General features: G+C 35.8%; 1 protein-coding gene across 12 annotated transcripts in view; it reads right to left on the bottom strand.

Moving 5' to 3' along the window:
- Nucleotides 1-21,781, bottom strand: part of LOC123542283 (disintegrin and metalloproteinase domain-containing protein 10-like) — an 85,508-nt gene that overhangs the window by 12,217 nt on the left and 51,510 nt on the right. For 3 of the 12 annotated variants that reach the window (XM_053531873.1, XM_053531874.1, XM_053531884.1), the window contains 9 exons: nucleotides 20,257-20,452; nucleotides 19,733-19,883; nucleotides 17,564-17,671; nucleotides 16,311-16,395; nucleotides 14,111-14,219; nucleotides 11,627-11,785; nucleotides 11,233-11,372; nucleotides 10,117-10,320; nucleotides 9,398-9,445 (listed from right to left, as the gene is read on the bottom strand). In XM_053531873.1, the coding sequence (XP_053387848.1) occupies nucleotides 9,398-9,445; nucleotides 10,117-10,320; nucleotides 11,233-11,372; nucleotides 11,627-11,785; nucleotides 14,111-14,219; nucleotides 16,311-16,395; nucleotides 17,564-17,671; nucleotides 19,733-19,883; nucleotides 20,257-20,452 (1,200 nt within the window). Of the gene's footprint in view, nucleotides 1-3,629; nucleotides 3,667-5,811; nucleotides 5,870-6,297; nucleotides 6,322-8,144; nucleotides 8,185-9,397; nucleotides 9,446-10,116; nucleotides 10,321-11,232; nucleotides 11,373-11,626; nucleotides 11,786-14,110; nucleotides 14,220-16,310; nucleotides 16,396-17,563; nucleotides 17,672-19,732; nucleotides 19,884-20,256; nucleotides 20,453-21,781 lie in introns of all 12 variants that reach the window. The other 9 variants (XM_053531876.1, XM_053531875.1, XM_053531881.1 and 6 more) reach the window with 5 other exon arrangements.

Raw genomic sequence — 21,781 nt, forward strand, 5'->3', positions numbered from 1 at the left:
ACGTAAGAAGAATGTTATGAAACTACATATTCTCAACTAAAACAGAAGGGTTTCAAGCTTTTTATATAGTGTTATAATCAACCAAACTACTTTTAAGGAGGATTTTCAACATCCTAACTGCATTCTCTAGTTGGCCATATTTATGTATGTCTAGTTATTTTGGGATATTTTTATATTATTATATGCTTATTTCTGTTACGTTAAAATGATGTAACGTTAGCGTACGATGACGTCAATGTTTTTGTTGCGCTACTATCTTTTATCTACTGTTTTACTTTAAGGGCATATCAGAACCGAAATAATGTATTGCAAAATCGGGCCGCACCCTCGTAAAAATAATCCGCAGACGTTTAACCTCTTTCAGTGTATTAATAACGTTAAAACACGGTTTCTCTATAAATTATTTCTTATTTAAGTATTTGCTGCTTTTTCTCCATTGTATAAGTTACAAAATCATAGTTTAAACCCGACAATGAAATTTAGAAGACTGACATTTGACTTGTAAAAGATCAAAACAACTAAGTACTAAGATAGGACACTTAAACAAGAGGACCATGATGGTCCTGAATCGCTCACCTCTTCCCACATGACCCAGTTTTGAGTATGACGTCGTTTTTTCTCTTATTTGACATAGTGACCTAGTTTTGAACTTGACCTAGGTATTATCAAGATAAAATTTCTGACCAATTTTCATGAAGATCCATTGAAAAATATGGTCTCTAGAGAGGTAACAAGGTTTTTCTATTATTTGACCTATTGACCTAGTTTTCGAAGGTACGTGACCCTGTTTTGAACTTTAACTAGATATCATCAAGGTGAACATTCTCACTAATTTTCATGAAGATCTCATGAAAAATATGGCCTCTAGAGAGGTCACAAGGTTTTTCTATTTTTATACCTACTGGCCTAGTTTTGACCGCACGTGACCCGGTTATGAAACTGACCTAGATATCATCAAGATGAACATTCAGATCAATTTTCATGAAGATCCATTGAAAAATATGGCCTCTAGAGAGGTCAAAAGATTTTAATAATTTTAGACCTACTGACCTAGTTTTTTAACACAGTTGACCCAGTTTCAAACTTGACCTAGATATCATCAAGATGAACATTCAGACCAACTTTCATACAGATCCCATGAAAAGTATGGCCTCTAGAGAGGTCACAAGGTTTTTTTTATTATTTGACCTACTGATCTAGTTTTTTAAGGCACGTGACCCAGTTTCGAACTTGACCTAGATATCATCAAGGTGAACATTCTGACCAATTTTCATGAAGATCCATTCACAAGTATGGCCTCTAGAGAGGTCACAAGGTTTTTCTATTTTTAGACCTACTGACCTAGTTTTTGACCGCAGTTGACCCAGTTTCGAACTTGACCTAGATATCATCGAGATGAACATTTAGACCAATTTTCATACAGATCCCATGAAAAATATGGCCTTTAAAGAGGTCACAAGGTTTTTCTATTATTTGACCTACTGACCTAGTTTTTGAAGGCACGTGACCCACTTTCGAATTTGATTTAGATATCATCAAGATGAACATTCAGACCAACTTCCATACAGATCCCATGAAAAAAAATGGCCTCTAGAGAGGTCACAAGGTTTTTCTATTATTTGACCTACTGACCTAGTTTTTTAAGGCACGTGACCCACTTTCGAAACTGACCTAGATATCATCAAGATGAACATTCTGACCAATTTTCATGAAGATCTCATGAAATATATGGCCTCTAGAGAGGTCACAAGGTTTTTCTATTTTTAGACCTACTGACCTAGTTTTTGACCCCACGTGACCCAGTTTCGAACTTGACCTAGATATCATCAAGATGAACATTCAGACCAACTTTCATACAGATCCCATGAAAAATATGGCCTTTAGAGAGGTCACAATGTTTTTCTATTATTTGACCTACTGACCTAGTTTTTGATGGCACGTGACCCAGTTTCGAACTTGACCTAGATATCATCAAGATAAACGTTCTGACCAATTTTCATGAAGCTCTTGTTAAATATATGGCCTCTAGAGAGGTCACAAGGTTTTTCTATTTTTAGACCTACTGACCCAGTTTTTGACCCCACGTGACCCAGTTTCGAACTTGACCTAGATATCATCAAGGTGAACATTCTGACCAATTTTCATGAAGATCTTGTGAAATATATGGCCTCTAGAGAGGTCACAAGGTTTTTCTATTTTTAGACCTACTGACCTAGTTTTTGACGGCACGTGACCCAGTTTCGAACTTGACCTAGATATCATCAAGATGAACATTCTGACCAACTTTCATAAAGATCCCATGAAAAATGTGACCTCTAGAGTGGTCACAAGCAAAAGTTTACGCACGGACGCACTGACGGACGGACGACGGACGCTGCGCGATCACAAAAGCTCACCTTGTCACTTTGTGACAGGTGAGCTAAAAAGTAAAATGACAAATGACTACCTTACACAACTAAAAGCTGGGGAAAATTCTGTATCTAGTTTTAACTGCAATGCATTTTCAAACTGCTATAATGTAGCAGCTTGGTTCAGTGTGAGAAACGAACCATGGGAGATGATAGATCATGATTCGGTACCATCTTTAAAGAATAATTTGTATTTAAACAAACTATTATAAAGCCTTGTTCTATCTCGCTACTTTCTTCAACTGTTATCTATGTGCCTAAATCACTGCACACAGGTGAATAAAAGCAAACCAAACGTGGGGTAAAATACACACTAGATCTCCTTTTCGGGCCAATCAGTTGAGAGCGTATCTGAATAAATCGGCTATACACGAGTTAATATACAAGTACTGATATTTTCCTATAACAAACAAGGAGTTTCCAGGAACAGATTAGATGTGCTCTATTAATTGATAAAATAAGAGAAACAAAGCTCTGTAACAGTGGTTATGTGGTGAATTCTTTGTGAAAGAAGTCGTAAATAACACGATATATCATAGATAAGTTACAGTGGTTCGCAAGTAAAATGCCTTTATGCAAAACGTTAACGTTGGCCCCTGTGACTTTGACCTGGTGACCCCAAAATCAGTAGGGGTGGTATACGCAATAAGTACTATCAGCATGTGAAGTTTGAAGGTCCTGGATGCAGTGGTTCGCGAGTAAAAAATAACTGACCAACCAGAAAATGATCATGAGTTTAATATATTTGTTTTGTTTAGTTTCCATGTAAATCGCTTCAATAAAATTTTGCTCACACAGGAGCTTTCCAGCTTTTAATGACAAATAAGAACCTGGAGTTATTTCAGGTATAGATAGGCACGTAAGTATCGAGCTTTCATAAATTGCAGTTGTATTAAAATGCAGCAAAACGTAATTCAAAGACTAGATGAAACTCATATAAGAGAGGTCCCCATCTTAATTGTGGCTATGGTTTCGAACAAAAAGAAGCTTTGGTCTGGCCAGTCAGTATGTTAAAGATGGAAAAGTAAATTAGAAGTTAATTAGGAACATAAAACATAGTCTAATGGTTGATTATAATTATCTACAAATCAAAACAAACATAACAAATTAGACAAGAACACTCAGTGTTAGTAAGTCGGTGTACAGAGGAAATTGTATATTTTAGACCAAACTACAAGATATTTTTAGAATACAGTGTAAAACGTAATTGATTTATCTTACGCAATCAAAAACTTGAAAATCCTTCGGATTTTTTTCCCTAAAACATAATATAACATAAGTATTAGTTAATAAATTCATAACAAAGAAAAAACGAAACTGTCAACATATAAGAAAGTCAACCTTAAAATCAACCAAATGCCCCTGTACCAAGTAACAGTGAATTACTTTATTCGTTCCACTGTCTTTCGCAAACCTCCTGTACACTTTTAAAAAGCAATGTTCTCAAGCATTACTCCAATGAATGCAGGGAATATCTGCGCATAGTATAAACCGGCAATGAACAGGTACAGTCAGGCAAGGTAGAAAAAATTTGTTAAATGTAACTGGATGACAGTGGCTAGCACTGACACATACATTAAAACATATTTGCTTATTCAAGGACATTAAAAAAAACACAAGTTATATTAATTTCATAACACAATATGCACTAATAGCAAAATGCAAAAAGCAGCATATGTATATACAGAGGTAATCTGCTTATCTCAATCTATATTATTGTTCTTGTTCTCAGCACACAAGGTTTGGGAAGGGCAAGCATGCAAAGTGAAAGCTGAACGGAAACTGTCTCAACTCAATGAACTTAAGGCAGTGGATCAGTGAAAGCTGAACGGAAACTGTCTCAACTCAATGAACTTAAGGCAGTGGATCAGTGAAAGCTGAACGGAAACTGTCTCAACTCAATGAACTTAAGGCAGTGGATCCGTAATGACGATATGCATTTTTGTAGACTGCATATTGTCGTATCTTATTTCAGCATTCGTCAGTCAAAAGCTCTTATACTTTTACGATTTTCTTCTGTTAAAATCTCGTATGATAGTTCATCATTCTTCGATCTTATTATCGTATAATATTTCGGCACTATTCGGTCATTTTCTCGTATTTAAGTTCGGCATCCCTCTGGCACTATCTCATATTTTTTTTTGTTGGATTTAACGTCGCACCGACACATGATAGGTCATATAGCGACTTTCCAGCTTTAATGGTGGAGGAAGACCCCAGGTGCCCCTCCGTGCATTATTTCATCACGAGCGGGCACCCGGGTAGAACCACCGACCTTCCGTAAGCCAGCTGGATGGCTTCCTCACATGAAGAATTCAACGCCCCGAGTGGGGCTCGAACCCACATCGATGAGGGGCAAGTGATTCAATTTAGGTAATATTCGGTCATTAAAAATGCTCCTATGAGAACCTTAGCTTTCCATGTCAACCGAGGCAGCGAAAATCGCACAAGGTAACACGTAATGGAACGGATATTGTAGATTGTCACTGAGGATTCACTACCTTAAAAACAAGTTTACCGTGAAACTCTCGGAATATATATAGATTACTTATGTCCGTAATTAAAGAAACAAAAGTTTGTTTAACAATTATTCTATTTATAGAACCAGAGTTACATGTCCAATCATTAAGTAGGTATCGTTTTTTAAACACATTTTACTATCTTATACTTAGAACAATTTAAATAAAAATTATTTTAATGTTGCTAAATATAGTTTTTGTTTCACATCACACCGACACATTCATAGATCATATGGCGATTTTTAAGCGTTTGCTTGTGGAGGAAGACCCCGGAGGCCCCTCCAGACATTATTTCATCACGAGCAGGCACCTGGGTAGAACCACCAGTCTTCCGTAAGCCAACTGGAAGACTTCCTCATGCGAAGAATTCTACGTCCCAAGAAAGCTAAAACCCATATTGGCGAGGGGCTGCATATATTAAGTATAAGTAATTTAAGTAATTTTCCCCTGATGAACCCCTTCACAACTGAACTTTTAATTCATAAAGCAGAGAGCTAAAATAAAATTTAGCATAAAAGTATGACTTTAACGATGAGAATATGAAATAAGAAACAGCATAAGTACAAAATACTTAAACAATAAATGAACCTTACATCAGAAAAATTGTCTCGTAATGAAAGAAATACTCTGAAGACAAAACTTGTAATTCGCGGTCTCCAGTCTGGTTATTCTGATAAAAACAAACCGTAATCATGCTCTTTTCTCGGGGTTTTATATGTCCCGGTAATCTGGTTACAAACCAGTCCCAAAACACAAGCAACATTTTCATTGGCCAATTTTCAAGATAGTGTTCAAATACAACCAATCATGTGCTAGTTTTGAGACTCGTTTCATTATTGTTTTCTAAGGGAATTTCCTGTTACAAAAGGGTATTTTATACAAACCCGATGTATATTCTGGGACAATCTTATTGGAAGTGAGAAGAGAATGCTCATGGCTTTGCTAAGAAAAGGAACATAAATAATTTAGCTTAGCGGCGAACATTAATATTGGTGAGGACAATAATGTAGGCAATTTCATAGGCATTTGTCTAGGATGCAAGTATGCATGAACTTGCAGAACAAGCAACGTAATTTCTACGAGTAACGGTTGTGCAGGTTCTGCAAATGAACTGGGTTTCCCAAAAGAAATTGACTTATTTTAGTTGCCGACAAATATTACTGACGATATTACAATATACACTCATAAAGTATTTTTTGTTGGGTTAAGAGTTTCAATGATACAATTCAGTAATGCAGTAAGATTTACAGGAAAACAGCATTATATGTCAATTTCTTCAAGGTTTACACATCTGCAATGATTAGTCGGTCCCAGTTGAACATATATATAAGATATCCTTTGGCAATAAGTCAGATATTTGTATACATTACCATCTACATATCCATTTTCATTCTCTACAAAACATTCTCTCAGTTTTATTTTCCTACGGAAATGGATGCATATTTAACTTAGCACACCCTTTAAACGTATTCGGATCAACTATATATTAACTACTTATATATCAATGGCAGCTTTCACTAAAGTCTTGTATCATAAGAGTTTAACTGTGTATGTAGAACAACAAATAAATATGTTTTTGTTTTGTGGTAGTATTAGTTGATACTGATTCTAATTATACGTCTAGTAAGTGTGCACTTTACTCTAACACACAATACGGTAAATGCAGACATGTTTGTTTCATGTTTATTTAGGTACTGTATTGGTTTATGTTTCCAAAAAACGGAAAATTGCATATAATCTTACTTTAACTAAAACGGAAAAGGATTCAATTGTTCATCCACTCAGTAATGTGTATATACTAATATCTTCATATCTAAAACTTTAAAAATCCACTTAATTTATATAAGCACAACCTAAATCGATGTTTCTCTGGTAGAAAAAAAATTGACACACGTTTTAGATACATCAAAACAGTTCACATTCGAAGTTAAGTCAACAGAGACGGGCAAATACAATGTTAAGATGTAATCACAATGAACATGATGAAGGTGTAAATCATACGTTAAGATGTAATAAATTCATATGAGTAAAGATAACATTGAAAAAAGGGTTAAATCATATTTTATGACGAAATCTCAATGAAGGGATAAATCGTATTCGAGAAAATGGAAACTGAAATAGTTCTTCACTCGGAGACGTAACATACTGGACAAATCTTTCAGTAATAAAGTGTTTTGAGTGCAGTTTGTAGGTTAATTGTGTGCACTGGATAATATGCTTCAGTAGGACATTGTAATTAAATTGCTAGATTTTCAGACATTTTCGCATTAAATTTTGTGTTTCAAGACCACCAAAAATAAAAATGATTTCTCTTTCTTCAGACATATTTTTACAAATATTTGAAAATTTCTTAAAGGCACTGACCTCCAGATTTGGCTAAAAATTAAACTGAAGTTTGGTCATATTATGAACATTAGAATATGAGTTTTTGTTTCTAAAATCTTTTAAAAATTCCAGAACATGAAAAAAAGATGAACGCGTTGGGAATCGAATCCCCGGACCGCCGTGGCAATAAAGACGTTTTTCCGTTGTCGTAACCAATAGCGCTATAGCGGAAGTAGTGAATTACAACTTCAAAATGTAGATATTTATAATCGAGACAGTTTACCTGGAGTAAAAGCGTTACAAACGCTTTTCAATTTCAATCGTAAAAAGTAGTAAGAACAGCAAATTCTCATGTGTTTCCGTAACATATAGTCATTAAGTTTCAAAGCATTCTTAATAAATATAGCATTTATTTCCAGATATCTAAAAAAAATTTTTTTTTTGTTGTCGAACGATCTAGAGGCCAGTCCCTTTAAAGTAATAGACCCGTAAGGACAACCGGTAAATTATGAATTCTCCATATGCGACTTCAGCATTCTCCCGTTTTTTTTATGGAATGCAATGTATTTGTTGGGCTACATTTGCGTCTGAAGAATGCTGAATTGCCCAACGGGAGGACGTACCGTATATTTTCGCTTATAAGACGCACTCGCTTATAAGACGTCGGACATGCAATCTGGGTTTCTTCTTCTTTTTATTTCCTTTTAGTAAACGCTTATAAGATGCTCCCCACTCTCTGAACTGAAAATATGACTCCTAATAACGCGTCTTATAAGCGAAAATATGCGGAAATCGCACAGATATTGCCAATTGTCATCACAGGTACACTACCTTAAAATATTAAAATCTAGCAATAAGTTTTGGGATACGGGGGGAGTTTTTTTTCACAAACCAAATGTGTTGTATGGAGCAACTTTGTTTGCAATATTTTTCTGAAAACAGTAGATTAAAAGGAAAAGTTCAATAAGGTATATAATAATGCAACAATGAAAACAGTTGTCTTACACTGCCAACCGTTTTCAAAATGATAATTCAAAAACATGTTGCTCATTTAGAATTACATGTATATATCATTTTTTTGTTTGTTAGTATTTGATCTGCATCACTTGGGAAAACTGTAACAGTATTTCCCAGGAAAACTTACACATTTTAGTCCATTTGTATTTACTTCAGTTTAATATAATAATCAGGTATATAATCGGCAAGATAAAGTAAGAATAAATGTACCAATTTTTACTATACTACCATCCCTCATGTTAGCACTTTACACATATTATCATTCTAGAATTAGACAAGGTATATTCCCTACTAATCTGAATTGTACATTTTTTACAGAAATGGTTGATTTGTGTTATGTTTTTGTTGGGTTCAAGTCATAATGGAATAATTTTATGTCAAGTTACGACTTTCTACTTTCTGATAGTCGAGGAAGACCCCAAGTGCATCTCTGGGCATTTTTCAGGCACATACGGGCAACTGGGTAGAATAACTGATCTTCCCTAAGCCAGCTACAATGGTTTCTCGTAAACAATCACTGGGGTGTAATGAGGTTTTAAATCCACTGCCGTGAAAGGCAAGTAATCTGGAGTCACGGAACTTATCCATCCTGCCACTGAGTACTGCTAAATTGTTGTCAAGGTTAAAGATACATGAACTGTAGCATACAACCTAAGCACATTACAAAACTATAGAAGTGCATTATTTACACTCTGGCAAATCTGCTCAGGATGCATTACTTTTTGTTATCATTTCCGGGGAAGTTCTTTGCAAAGACTCTAGTTTCCTCTTTTACTAAAAATAGACATGTGAGATAAATTTTCTATCATTCATTTGTCAGTATCTTTTGGTATTTCTGTGCAAAGACTGTTGGAACAGTTATCAAGGAAATAACTTTATGGGGCCCTCTTACTAAATTAGACTTCCTAGAATTTTTTATTCATGGCTTAGGCTAGTGATCATCTGTGGAATTCAGAGGCCCCATTCGACTAAACTAGACAGTTGTTAGTATTTTTTTTAACAGGCATATGCAATACATTAATACATTGTTAGCATCACAACGGAACTTTTGAGCCCCTTTGGTCAAACTAGACATGTTAATGTACGATTTGAGGGCAAAGGATTTCTCACTAAGACTTTTTTTCTTACCCTGCCATAATGATAATCTCTCTCCCTGCGTCCTCTTTCCTTTTCATACTAGTAGATAACACGCATATTATAAATACAATGTACGTTTGTTTCAAATACGGCCAAATTTTCATAAGAATTTAATTCTACCACAAAATTATATGTTTAATTCAGATGGCGATTTCAGTTAATTTCATGGGCATGAAGTTTCATTGTTTAAGTCAAAACAACTATTTTGCAGGAAAATGAATTAGTCGATTTCAAATTTCTAACATTAAATAGATGGGAATTTTACGTCTCCATTTGGATTTAATTTCATAGATTTATGCATAAAACAACAAAATCCATGAAAGTTAGTGAGTTCAAAGTATTCAATTTTGCGAATTACATCCTGATATTTACTTCATCAGTCAATTTTGTCAGCACACCAGTCATAGACTTTAGCTTCAGAGATTGAAATGTTACATAAGTATTTTTAAGATCCTAGACATAATATGCATACAGAAAACTGCCATTTCTTCACTATTTAGTTGTGACACAAAACTATGAAAAAAAATCTGTATTTACATGTAGTAAGTCCACTGATTAATTCATTTTGACAATTTTTATCAGCCAATTAAGGTATTCAGTGAACTTGTAAGCCTATCTCTCTTTACATGACTTTGACATGTGAATCAATTAAAATCTCTCCGTTTAAAAAATTGTTGATACTATAAAAGAAAAAAAAACAGTTAACAAACCTGTGGGTATCGTACAGGCTGAGGTTGTGGCGGAGGCTGTCTGTTTTGATTTCTGCGCCTGCGCAGTGTCATAGTTTCACTAAGTTTCCGTGCTGGTTTTGCTTTTGGGTTTGAACTCGGAGTGTGCACAGCACAAAATTTGATAAACAATCCCATAGCCAGTACCAATCCTATACCCATCAACAAAACTGCCCACCAGTGCTCCTAAAAAGAGGGAAAAAACTCAACAGTTCCATACTATTTACATTATAAGCACATTTTATCTACTGTTCTACTTTACTCAATGCCATTTTAAACAGTATACATGAAAAGTTGCAAACTTTTCAAGAAAACTGTTTTCACAAGTTCCTACTTCTCAAAACATTTCTTATTGAGAAACAAAATTAGCATTACGAAACACCATTAATAAGAAAACGGATTCTGAAGAATATAAGATGAATGAGTCACATAACAGAATACACATTTTCATGTATTAAGTTTTTCTTCAAGCCTAATGATAAATGATTACATTCACTGTTTCTATAGAAGGAAAAAAAGCGTTTATTTTTATTTGCGTATAAACAACGTAGGTGTAAAAATATCAAGGTCGATCCTTTCTGCGAGATAACACCAGTGATCTGATGTGCTCCACAGAAGAAAACATGAAATAAATGGTGTCATTCAAAAAAAAAAACAACTTTACATTGAACATCAAAATTTCAAAAGAACATTATATTATATCATGGCTAAATCTAATTTTCTAACGATAAACATCAAAACTGAATCCATCATTTTCTAAATATAAATACAGCTCATATAAAAAGCAGGAATTGTATTTTTATCAGAAGACGGATTACGAAGTTACTTGGGTCTGTCTTTCAGACTGTTCTATTTAGATGTTGGACAGATTGGTATACGGATACCTTTATTTATTTTCTGATACTGATGGAAAGCAAACTATCTATTTTTGTGGCAATATCAATATGTTCATCATCAGTGAAAAAAAATTGGGACAATAAATATCGCAAACCATCGCAAAAACGGACGCATCGTTTTAAAGAAATATCACTGAATAACAACAAATTGATTCTGATTGCCAATAGTCCATACAAAGCACTGAATCAATGAGATACAAACCACTATCCAGTTGGATATATCTTGCAATGTTTCTGGATCAAAGATGAGATTTTTCAGTCTAGACAATGGTCCTTCAGCATCAACACCTCGGCAACGGTAGAACACGTCACAGTAACCTTGGAAATTGTTACACGGAGAACCTAAAATAACCGAAAGAATTGAAAATCTTTTATTGTAGTTACAGATTACAAAACATACAGTTTGCAACAAAATGTGAACAAATATGCAGGTAATTTAGATATAAGGGACGGTGATAACACATTTTTTATCAATAAATAAGCATATTTCATGACATACTGAAATCATAATTATGTTTGTTTCAGCAAATAAATCTAATGTTATTCACCTGACAGCAATTTCTGAAGAAGTTTAACAATATAATGGAGGAAAATACCTGGGGCTAGCTTAACTCCATCAGAAATATCCTTTGATTTGCCTTTGCCAACAGCTTGACGTCCATCAAATACTTCCTGTACCATAGCTTGATATTCTGGGTATTTCACAAGTAGGTCCCTGTCACTGGATATTACACATTCTCCCCCACTTTGATTGGCTGTAAAAAAGCAACATTTCTTTAACTGACAATGTACTAATCAAATCTGCGAAGAATATCATTTGGAAGCATATAATGCAACTCGTTTCACCAAGTCTTTTCATAATGAAATGTGCAACATCTATCAAGACCAACAGCATTCACATAGGCAAAACTTTATTATGTATTATCATTCTCTTTTAACAATTCCACTAAAACACCAGATAGAATCTTTGTCATATTCTCAATTAATGCAACTTTTTTGTGTTGGGTTCAATGTAGCATCAACACAATTATAAGTCATAATTGACGACTTTCCAGCTTTGGTGTTAGAGGAAGACTCCATGTGTCTTTTTGTTTTTTTGTTTTGGGTTTAACGCCGTTTTTCAACACTATTTCAGTCAGTTAACCTAACCAGTGTTCCTTGGTTCAGTACCAGTACAAACCTGTTCTACGCAAGTAACTGCCAACCTCTCCACATGAATCAGCGGTGAAGGACAGATTATTTGAGACACAATGTCTTTTATCAAATCGTCACGGAGAACATAAGCCTCGCCCAGGGCTCGAACACGCGATCCGCATATCTGAGCTATTAAGCTAAACAGGTGGGCTTCCAGGTGTCCCTCTGTGCATTATTTCATCATGGCGGGCACCTGGCAGAACCATCCACCTTCCATATACCAGATGAATGTCTTCCCCACATGAAGAATTCAATGTCCCAAGTGAGGCTCAAACCCACATTAGCGACGGCCAAGTGATTTGAAGTAAGCAACCTTAACCACTGGGTCACGGAGGCCCCGTAAGATTAGGCCAAGTTAAAACTAATTATTTTCAAATAGTATTTGGTACTTTAAAAAATTAATATATAACAAGGAGGCCCCAATTAATTTATGTAAATTGCCCAGTTGTTTGAAACTTTAAACGGCTGTTAAATTAAAGGTCGGTCAAATTTTGATTCAAAATATAGTCTTGGCAGGAAACACAAGTACCATGTTTGGATTTTACTGTAAAGATGCTTAAATTGTCAACATCCTAACTTCAGAATTTGTTTTACAAAGTTTTCTAACATGTCGAAATATAACCCTAGAAGTTAATCAACCGTTAGCTAAATCAGATGTTCAACGTTTGAACAACTGGGACCTGATGTCAGCTATGCATAAATATAACGCACTTACAGTAAGTTTGGGGTGATACATATATTATTTACAAAAACACGTAATGTTATATCAAATGGGAAAAATACCAAAAACTAATTCACACTTATTATGAATTTAACTGTAAGAGCCATATTGGGTCTTCTGTTTCTTGAAATAATGACTTAATACTTTAAAAGACTCCAGACATTAGGGTATGACCAAAATTACATCAACTAAATACAATATATATTCCTGACACCTATAAAGGTCCAAGGAGACTTAAGGTATCCAAATTACATCAACTTACTACAATAAACGTAACTGACACTTCCAAAAGTCCCTCAGGACTTGAGGGTTTTTTATTTGGGTTTTACGGCGCACCAACACAGTATAGGTTATATGGCGCCAAACAGGACTACAAATTTTGGTTTCACATCTCATTTACATCGAAATGAAAACATGAGGTATGGAATCAAAATCTGTATACCTGCTGGAATCACAGAGTTATAGCAAAACCAAGTGTTAAGACCCTATTAGTCGCCTCTTACGATCATGCAAGGGTAAGGCAGTGGTTCCAATTCTTTTCATACACAGATCGTCCCAGAACCTAAATTACATCAACTTATAAGGTATCCAAATTACATCAACTTACTATAATAAACGTTCTTGACACTTCCAAAAGTCCCACAGGACTTAAGGTATCCAAATTACATCAACTTACAATAATAAATGTAAATGACACATACGTATGCCCTAAGAGACCTACCTAAATTGCATCACAATATCAGACACTAGTGTTAGAGGACACTGTTTAAGTACACAAAAATAGAAAAGTTGAGAAATATTCACCAAAACATGCTTAAGGACGTATGCTAGAATTTGGTGCAAAAATTTTCCCAATAACAGAATTTCTTCAAACTTTGGATATTGAAGGACAATCATCTAAGAAACAAAAAAACGCAATAAAAACCATAGGTCACCGGTATCGAAAAAGAGTTATCTGCTCTTGAAAACGGCATTTCCCCCAAAAATGACGTTTTCAAGGGCAGATAACTCTTTTTCGAATACGGTGACCTATGATTTTTATTGCATTTTTTTGTTTCTTAGATGATTGTCCATCAATATCCAAAGTTTAAAGAAATTCTGATATTGGGAAAATTTTCGCCCATCTCATATACAGGGAATTCTAGCGTACGCCTTTAATACTTACAAAGACATCCTAATTTACAAAGGCTTTCTTGTTCTTCTTTAGTAGAAGTATCTCCGGTTCGAAAACATTCTGTCCAATTAAATTTCTCACATAATGATCCTGCACATTCCTAGAGATAAATAAACAGTATATAAATGATTATAATGATAATTATAAAATAATAATAATAGTAAAAGATATAGTAATGAAAATAACTATGATTAAATCTTTATTCATTAAAGGTGATCTTTGTTCAGGCTTCAGAGCATATTGGTTTTAAAACAAACTTTCAAAAAAGTTATTTTAAACTCTTAAAGGTGTCACATCTTTTTTTATTGGTGTCTATCTCTTGTGATAAACAATTTCAATTCACTGAAAACTTTATATTCCAATCAAAAATGCAAATAATTTGTCTTTTGTAACAACTGTTGCAAGTGTCAACATTAACAAGGCAGTCTGAAAGACAGCTAAATCCCCCGCCACTGCTATGGATAGTGAAAGGGTCAACACTTGACCTTTAGCTGTGACCTTGACCTTGAACTGACATGGCTGACTCATGAATTCTGCAAAAGGTCTGGATGAGGTGATCATTTGACCAAAGTTTTATGAAAATCCTTCAAGGGGTTTAGGAGATACAGAGCTCTAACCTTTGACCTTGAGTTGTGACCTTGACCTTGAGTTGACATGGCTGACTCATGAATTCTTGATGTTGTTTGTTGTTTTGGGTTTAACGCCGTTTTTCAACAGTATTTCAGTCATGTAACGGCGGGCAGTTAACCTAACCAGTGTTCCTGGGTTCTGTACCAGTACAAACCTGTTCTCCGCAAGTAACTGCCAACTTCCCCACATGAATTATCAGAGGTGGAGGACTAATGATTTCAGACACAATGTCGTTTATCAAATAGTCACGGAGAACATACGCCCCGCCCGAGGATCGAACTCGCGACCCCGCGATCCGTAGACCAACGCTCTTACCTACTGAGCTAAGCGGGCGGGGAATTCTTGATGAGGTGATCATTTGACCCAAGTTTGATGAAAACCTTCAAGGGGTTTAGGAGATACAGAGTGGACACAAAATGGAAGGCTCAAACCTTTCACCCTTAGTTGTGACCTTGACCTTGAGCCAGCATGGCTGACTCATAAGTTCTGCATATCGTTTTGATGAGGTGATCATTTGACCAAGTTTTATAAAATTCCTTCAAGGGGTTTAGGAGATAGAGAGCGGACACGAAATGGAAGGCTAAAACCTTTGACCTTGAGTTGTGACCTTGACCTTGAGCCAACATGGCTGACTCATGAGTTCTGCATATCTCCTTGATGAGGTCATCTTTTGACCCAAGTTTCATATGAATCCTTCAAGGGAATTAGGAGATACTGAGCAGACACAAAATGGAAGGCTCAAACCTTTGACCTTCAGTTGTGACCTTGACCTTGAGCCGGCATGGCTGACTCATAAGTTCTGCACATTGCCTTGATGAGGTAATCATTTGACCCAAGTTTGATGAAAATCCTTCAAGGGGTTTAGGAGATATAGAGCGGACACAAAATAGAAGGCTCAAACCTTTTACCCTAAGTTGTGGCCTTGACCTTGAGCCGGCATGGCTGACTCATGGGTTCTGCACATCGTCTTGATGAGGTGATCATTTGACCCAAGTTTTATAAAATTCCTTCAAGTAATTTAAGAGATATAGAGTGGACACAAAATGGAAGGCTCAAACATTTGACCCTGAGTTGTGACCTTGACCTGACAAGGCTGAATCATGGGTTCTGCACATCGTCTTGATGAGGTTACCATTTGACTCAAGTTTCATGAAAATCCTTCAAGGGGTTTAGGAAATATGGAGCGGACACGAAAGTGTTACGGACAGACGAAGGACAGACAGAGACCATTCCTATAACCCCCCAACACTTGTGGCGGGGGATTAAAAATATCATAATGAAATTTCTGTTACATATAAGGCAACAACTGTTTTATCATCATGTCCAATATTTCAAACTTTACTTAAAAGAAAATATCTGCAATGGTTGGTCATTTTGCCTGTGTTCTGTTACTAAATTTGAGTTTTTCGCTCTGCTTAAGAGTCAATTTGACTTTTTTTATTTCTAATCATGTGTCTGTTTTTAGACGAATGGAAAGGACAACAAAACAGATTTACTAGAAATACAAATGTATGAAGTGTATGTTAAGAAATTATGGCTAAATAAACTGAAAATACATTACCCCCTTCTGGCAAGTGAAGCCATAATTATTACAGTAGGTCCCATTTTCTGCTAGAACTGACTGCGGACATACTGCTTGTGTACCAGTAAGTACAGTCAAGGATAATAAATACTAAACAATATGTCATAGATATATTTGTATGAAAAAATTCATATTCTGCAAAATAAAAAACCTACAGGGGCATACACAAAAATTAATCAAAGGCCCACAATGTCTATCAATATAGTGTGTTCAAGCTTAGCATGTTTAAAACAAATTTTAAAGTCACATAGTGAGCAACTGGCTGTTACTGAATCCATTGTTCTTGTTATCTCCCATAATGGATCATGCACAGTAACGAAGCTGAACTTCTTTAACCATGTACTTATGCATAACATCTATCTGAACACTTGTTTCATCTATTCTAATCATAGAATTTAAAACCTCATGGAACCTTTATTTATTTCATAGGCATGTATTGTTTTTTTAAAATAAAATTTCCAAAATTAATGATGTATCTGATTTTTTATGCAAAGTCCTTCCACTTCAACCAAATAAACTTTTAGATATCAGGGATGATTTTCCAACTGTGGGCAATCGTCTAAGACGGTTCACAGGTAATGATAGAGTTGAAACTATTTTCAGTCTTGATTTAGGAGTTTGGTCATCTGCTGACCACAGGAAAACACCCTATAAAGTTTGAAGACTGTAGGCATCATATGAAGTTTGAAGACTGTAGGCATCCTATGACGTTTGAAGACTGTAGTCCATGGTGTGCAGAATCTGTGTTCAGTCTAGATATCACTGTGACATCAATCTCTGACCTACTGACCACTCAAATAATATGGGTTATTTACTGACCATGGGCAGTCTAAAGGACACTGTGAACTTTACCTTTGACTGACCAACTCCCAAAACATTACAAATCATCAACTATCCAAACATCCTTGAAGTTTCAGAAATGTAAGCCAAGCAATTCTCTAGTAAATGAGCAGAAACCATTTTCATTCTAACTATCACTGTTGACCAATTGACCCACCTCAACCAAGCGGGACCATTTGAACAACTTTGGTACAGGACCATCCAACAAACATCTATGCCAAGTTTCATTAAAATCCATTCAGTGGTTTTGGAGGAGATGTCTTTTACAGACAATTGTTAACGACAGACAAACACACACACGACGGACACAGCGTAATCACAATAGCTCACCATCAGCATTGCTAAGATGAGCTAAAAACTAACGCCACTGACTAATTTATTGTAAAGGATATTTGCACTTTGCTTCTTCAAAGCAGTCTTCTGCATATCTGCATACTTTAGATGCTGATTCAGCTGTAAATGTACATGTACTTTCTTCACAACATGGCCCTTGTGATGGACTGAAAAATAACAAAAGCAAGCTTTCATAAATGGATACGTCATATAACCTACAATTTTCATTCTGTTGATGTGCAATGTGAGAACAGTTGTCAACCGTTCATTAGTTATACAATTGGTTTTCGAACAAAAAAGGCTTTGCAGTGCACTGACAACACAGAACAGTGATATGTTAGCATATAAAGAAAGGTGTGGACTTGTAGTGTCAAGCATAATGTCCAACTATATTGTGCTGTCTCACTGGAATAACTGGATACCCAACCCACATTTTATAACCAAAGCTACCCTCAATGCTCAGCACCACACAAGAAAGCTACACCACATACGATTTTTCTTTGATATGATGTAGACAGACCATGTTATATGGTGGCAAACAAGACTAAAAAATTTGGTATTACATCATTTACATTGAAATACAAGAGGGTCATGATGACCCTGAATCGTTCACCAGAGTAATATGAGCCACATGTTTCAAATGGCAAACTGATGCTAAAATATAAGAAAGTAGGTCAGTAGATCATATTCATGGTCACTGAAAGTCAGTTTTAAGATTGGTGTGCAAAACTGTACATGTCATCCAAATTTCAAGGCTGTAACTTAAAAAAAGAAGAAAGTAGGTCAGTAGGTCAAGGTCATAGTCAAGTGACCCCTAATCACTTGGGGTCATCAGGTAATTATAATCAGTCTAGGAAATATGATCTGAAAATTTATTAAATAAGACAATGATTTTTAAGTATTTTTCCTATATAACTCATATAACAAGTGACCCCCAGGGCAGGGCCTCTTTTCACCACAGGGTCATAATTTGAACAATCTTGTTAGAGATCCACTAGGCAATGCTACATACCAAATATCAAAGGCCTAGGCCTTGCAGTTTCAGGCAAGAAGATTTTTATTTTTTTTTTCCTATATATTAAGTCTATATAAAACTTTAGATCGCCTGGGGCAGGGCCTCTTTTCACCCAGGGGCATAATCTGAACAAATTTGGTAGAGGACCACAAGGCAATGCAACATACCAAATATCAAAAGCCTAGGCCATGCAGTTTCAGACAAGAAGATTTTTAATTTTTTTTCCTTTATAAGTCTATGTAAAACTTGAGACCCCCCGGTCAGTGCCTCTTTCACCCCAGGGTTATAATTTGAACAATTTTGGTAGAGGACCATAAGGCAATGCTACATACCAAATATCAAAGGCCTAGGTCTTGTGGTTTTAGACAAGAAGATTTTTAAAAGTTTTTTCCTATATAAGTCTATGTAAAACTTGTGACCCCTATGGCAGGGCCTCTTTTCACCCCAGGGGCACAATTTGAACAATATTCATAGAGGACCATTAGATGATGCTATAAACCAAATATCAAAGCCCTAGGCCGTGTGGTTTTGTACAAGAAGATTTTCAAAGTTTTCCCTATATAAGTCTATATAAACCATGTGACCCCCGGGGCGATGCCATATTTGATCCTAGGGGGATAATCTGAACAATCTTGGTAGAGGACCTCTAGATAATACTACACGCTAGATATCAAAGCCCTAGGCCCTGTGGTTTTGGACAAGAAGATTTTTAAAGTTTTTCCTTTCGGTTGCCATGGCAACCAGAGTTCTGCAAGGAATTCAATTCTTTGAAAAATTTTGAAAGGGGACCACCCAAGGATCATTGCTGTGAAGTTTGGTGTAATTCTGCCCGGTGGTTTTCAAGAAGAAGATTTTTTTAGAAAATGTTGACGGACGGACGGCGGACAACTGACGCCGGACATTGAGCGGTCACAAAAGCTCACCATGAGCTTTTGGCTCAGGTGAGCTAAAAAATATGAGATACAGAATCAGATACATAAAATTCAGATTTTCAGACTATAGTAAGATACCTTTTACAATCATGCAGTCGTAAAACGGTGATCACAGGTTGTTTATACACAAGTCATTCCAGAATCACGAGACCTTCACAAAATGGTAACACTTTTTGCACATTCTGCTATCTGATTTTTACCTGGTATTTCCATAGAACCACATATAAAATGTTTACTGTATCTCAAATCAAAATAGGTGATATTGTATAATGTAACTTTACCTGCATTGTGCATTGGTAGTAAGTTCACAATACTTATTATGGTTAGGGTCATTACGTGCAATACAACAGCTATCTTCACAGTCGCCATGGAAACCACAGTCACATTCTTCTCCCTTTTCTACAATACCATTTCCACAGAATGGTCCACTCTCTTAAATAAATTGAAAAATAGTATGCTTTAGAAATACATTTCTCACCTATGAGACAGGGTACTGTAAAAGCAGAAATTTTTCGCTATATTCACGAGTCCTTACATCTAGCGAAAATTACTCCTTGCGTAAATATTCACCATAAGTATCATTCAAATTCAAGTATGGCACAATTTTTACAATTTCGTGAATTTCAAACCTTGCTAACATACTCAAAATTTCAAATTCACAAAAATTTTGACCCAGCGAAAATATAAGCTTTTACAATATTAAGAATAAAACATCAAAGAGAGAAAATCTTATCTCGCACTGATCACTGACTTCTTTATTTCAAGAGGATGCAAAGATTCTATAATACAAAAATGCAAATGATACCTGAAAAACAATTGAATTTGCTAGTGCTAGTTAAAACTGCATGTATGACACGTGTGATGTTATCTTTACTGCATGATGAGAATTCGCTGTTATGTACTTTATCTCCCATTGTAGCACTGGCATACATAATGTAGTTCCCTTTGTTAGCATCTGAAGACCCAGTACCGTAAGGTGCACATTCTGTTCCAGAATCGTGCTGAAGATAAAGGTCATAAGAAAATATCATATCAATATTTATACAGTTGATTCCAATTATTTGAATACTGGTTATTGGAATAGTCTGCTTATTTGGATACAAAAAAAAGCAACAATCAATCCCTATATAATTCCAATTGAAGTTTTCTTGTTATTTGGATAGATTTGTAGAGGCAATATTACACGTGAAATATCTAAGCTGTAGGCCTTCTGGTTTATTTTTAGAAAATGTTTGAAGATTTTCCTATGTAAAATCAAGTGACCCCTGGGCCGGGGTCAATTTTGAACCCGGGGGTCATGACTTGAACAAATTTTGTAGAGGTCCATTAGGCAATGCTACATGTCAAATATCTAAGCTGTAGGCCTTCTGGTTTATTTTTAGAAAATGTTTGAAGATTTTCCTATGTAAAATCAAGTGACCCCTGGGCCGGAGTCAATTTTGACCCCGGGGGTCATGATTTGAACAAATTTTGTAGAGGTCCATTAGGCAATGCTACATGTCAAATATCTAAGCTGTAGGCCTTCTGGTTTATTTTTAGAAAAATTTGAAGATTTTTCTATGTACAATCAAGTAACCCCATTGGGCGGGGTCAATTCGATCCCGGAGGTCATGATTTGAACAAATTTTGTAGAAGTCTACTAGGCAATGCAACACGTGAAATATCTAAGATCTAGGCCTTCTGGTTTTTTTTTTAGAAAGTTTTTGAAGATTTTCCTATGTAAAATCAAGTGACCTCTGGGGCGGGGTCAATTTTGACCCTGGGGGTCATGATTTGAACAAATTTTGTAGAGGTCCACTAGGCAATGCTACACGTGAAATATCTAAGCTCTAGGCCATCTGTTTATTTTAAGAAAATTTTTGAAGATTTTCCTATGTAAAATCAAGTGACCCCTGGGTCATGATTTGAACAACTTTAGTAGAGGTCCTCTAGGCAAAGCTACAAGTCAAATATCTAAGTTCTAGGGCTTCTGGTTTTTGAGAAGAAGATTTTTTAAGATTTTCCTATGTAAAATCAAGTGACCCCTAGGGCGGGGTCAATTTTGACCCCGGGGTCATGATTTGAACAAATTTGGTAGAGGTCCACTAGGCAATGCTTCACACCAAATATCTAAGCTCTAGGGCTTCTGGTTTTTGAGAAGAAGATTTTTAAAGTTTTTCCTTTCTGTTGCCATGGCAACCAGAGTTCTGCATGGAATTCAATTCTTTGAACAATTTTTAAAGAAGACCATCCAAGGAACATCCCTGTGAAGTTTCATCAAAATTGACCTGTTGGTTTAGGAGGAGAAGTTGTTTAAAGGAAAGTGTGGATGGCCGGACGCCGGACGGTGA

This window comes from Mercenaria mercenaria, chromosome 19, assembly GCF_021730395.1.
Source record: "Mercenaria mercenaria strain notata chromosome 19, MADL_Memer_1, whole genome shotgun sequence".
In the NCBI taxonomy this organism is placed as follows: domain Eukaryota; kingdom Metazoa; phylum Mollusca; class Bivalvia; order Venerida; family Veneridae; genus Mercenaria; species Mercenaria mercenaria.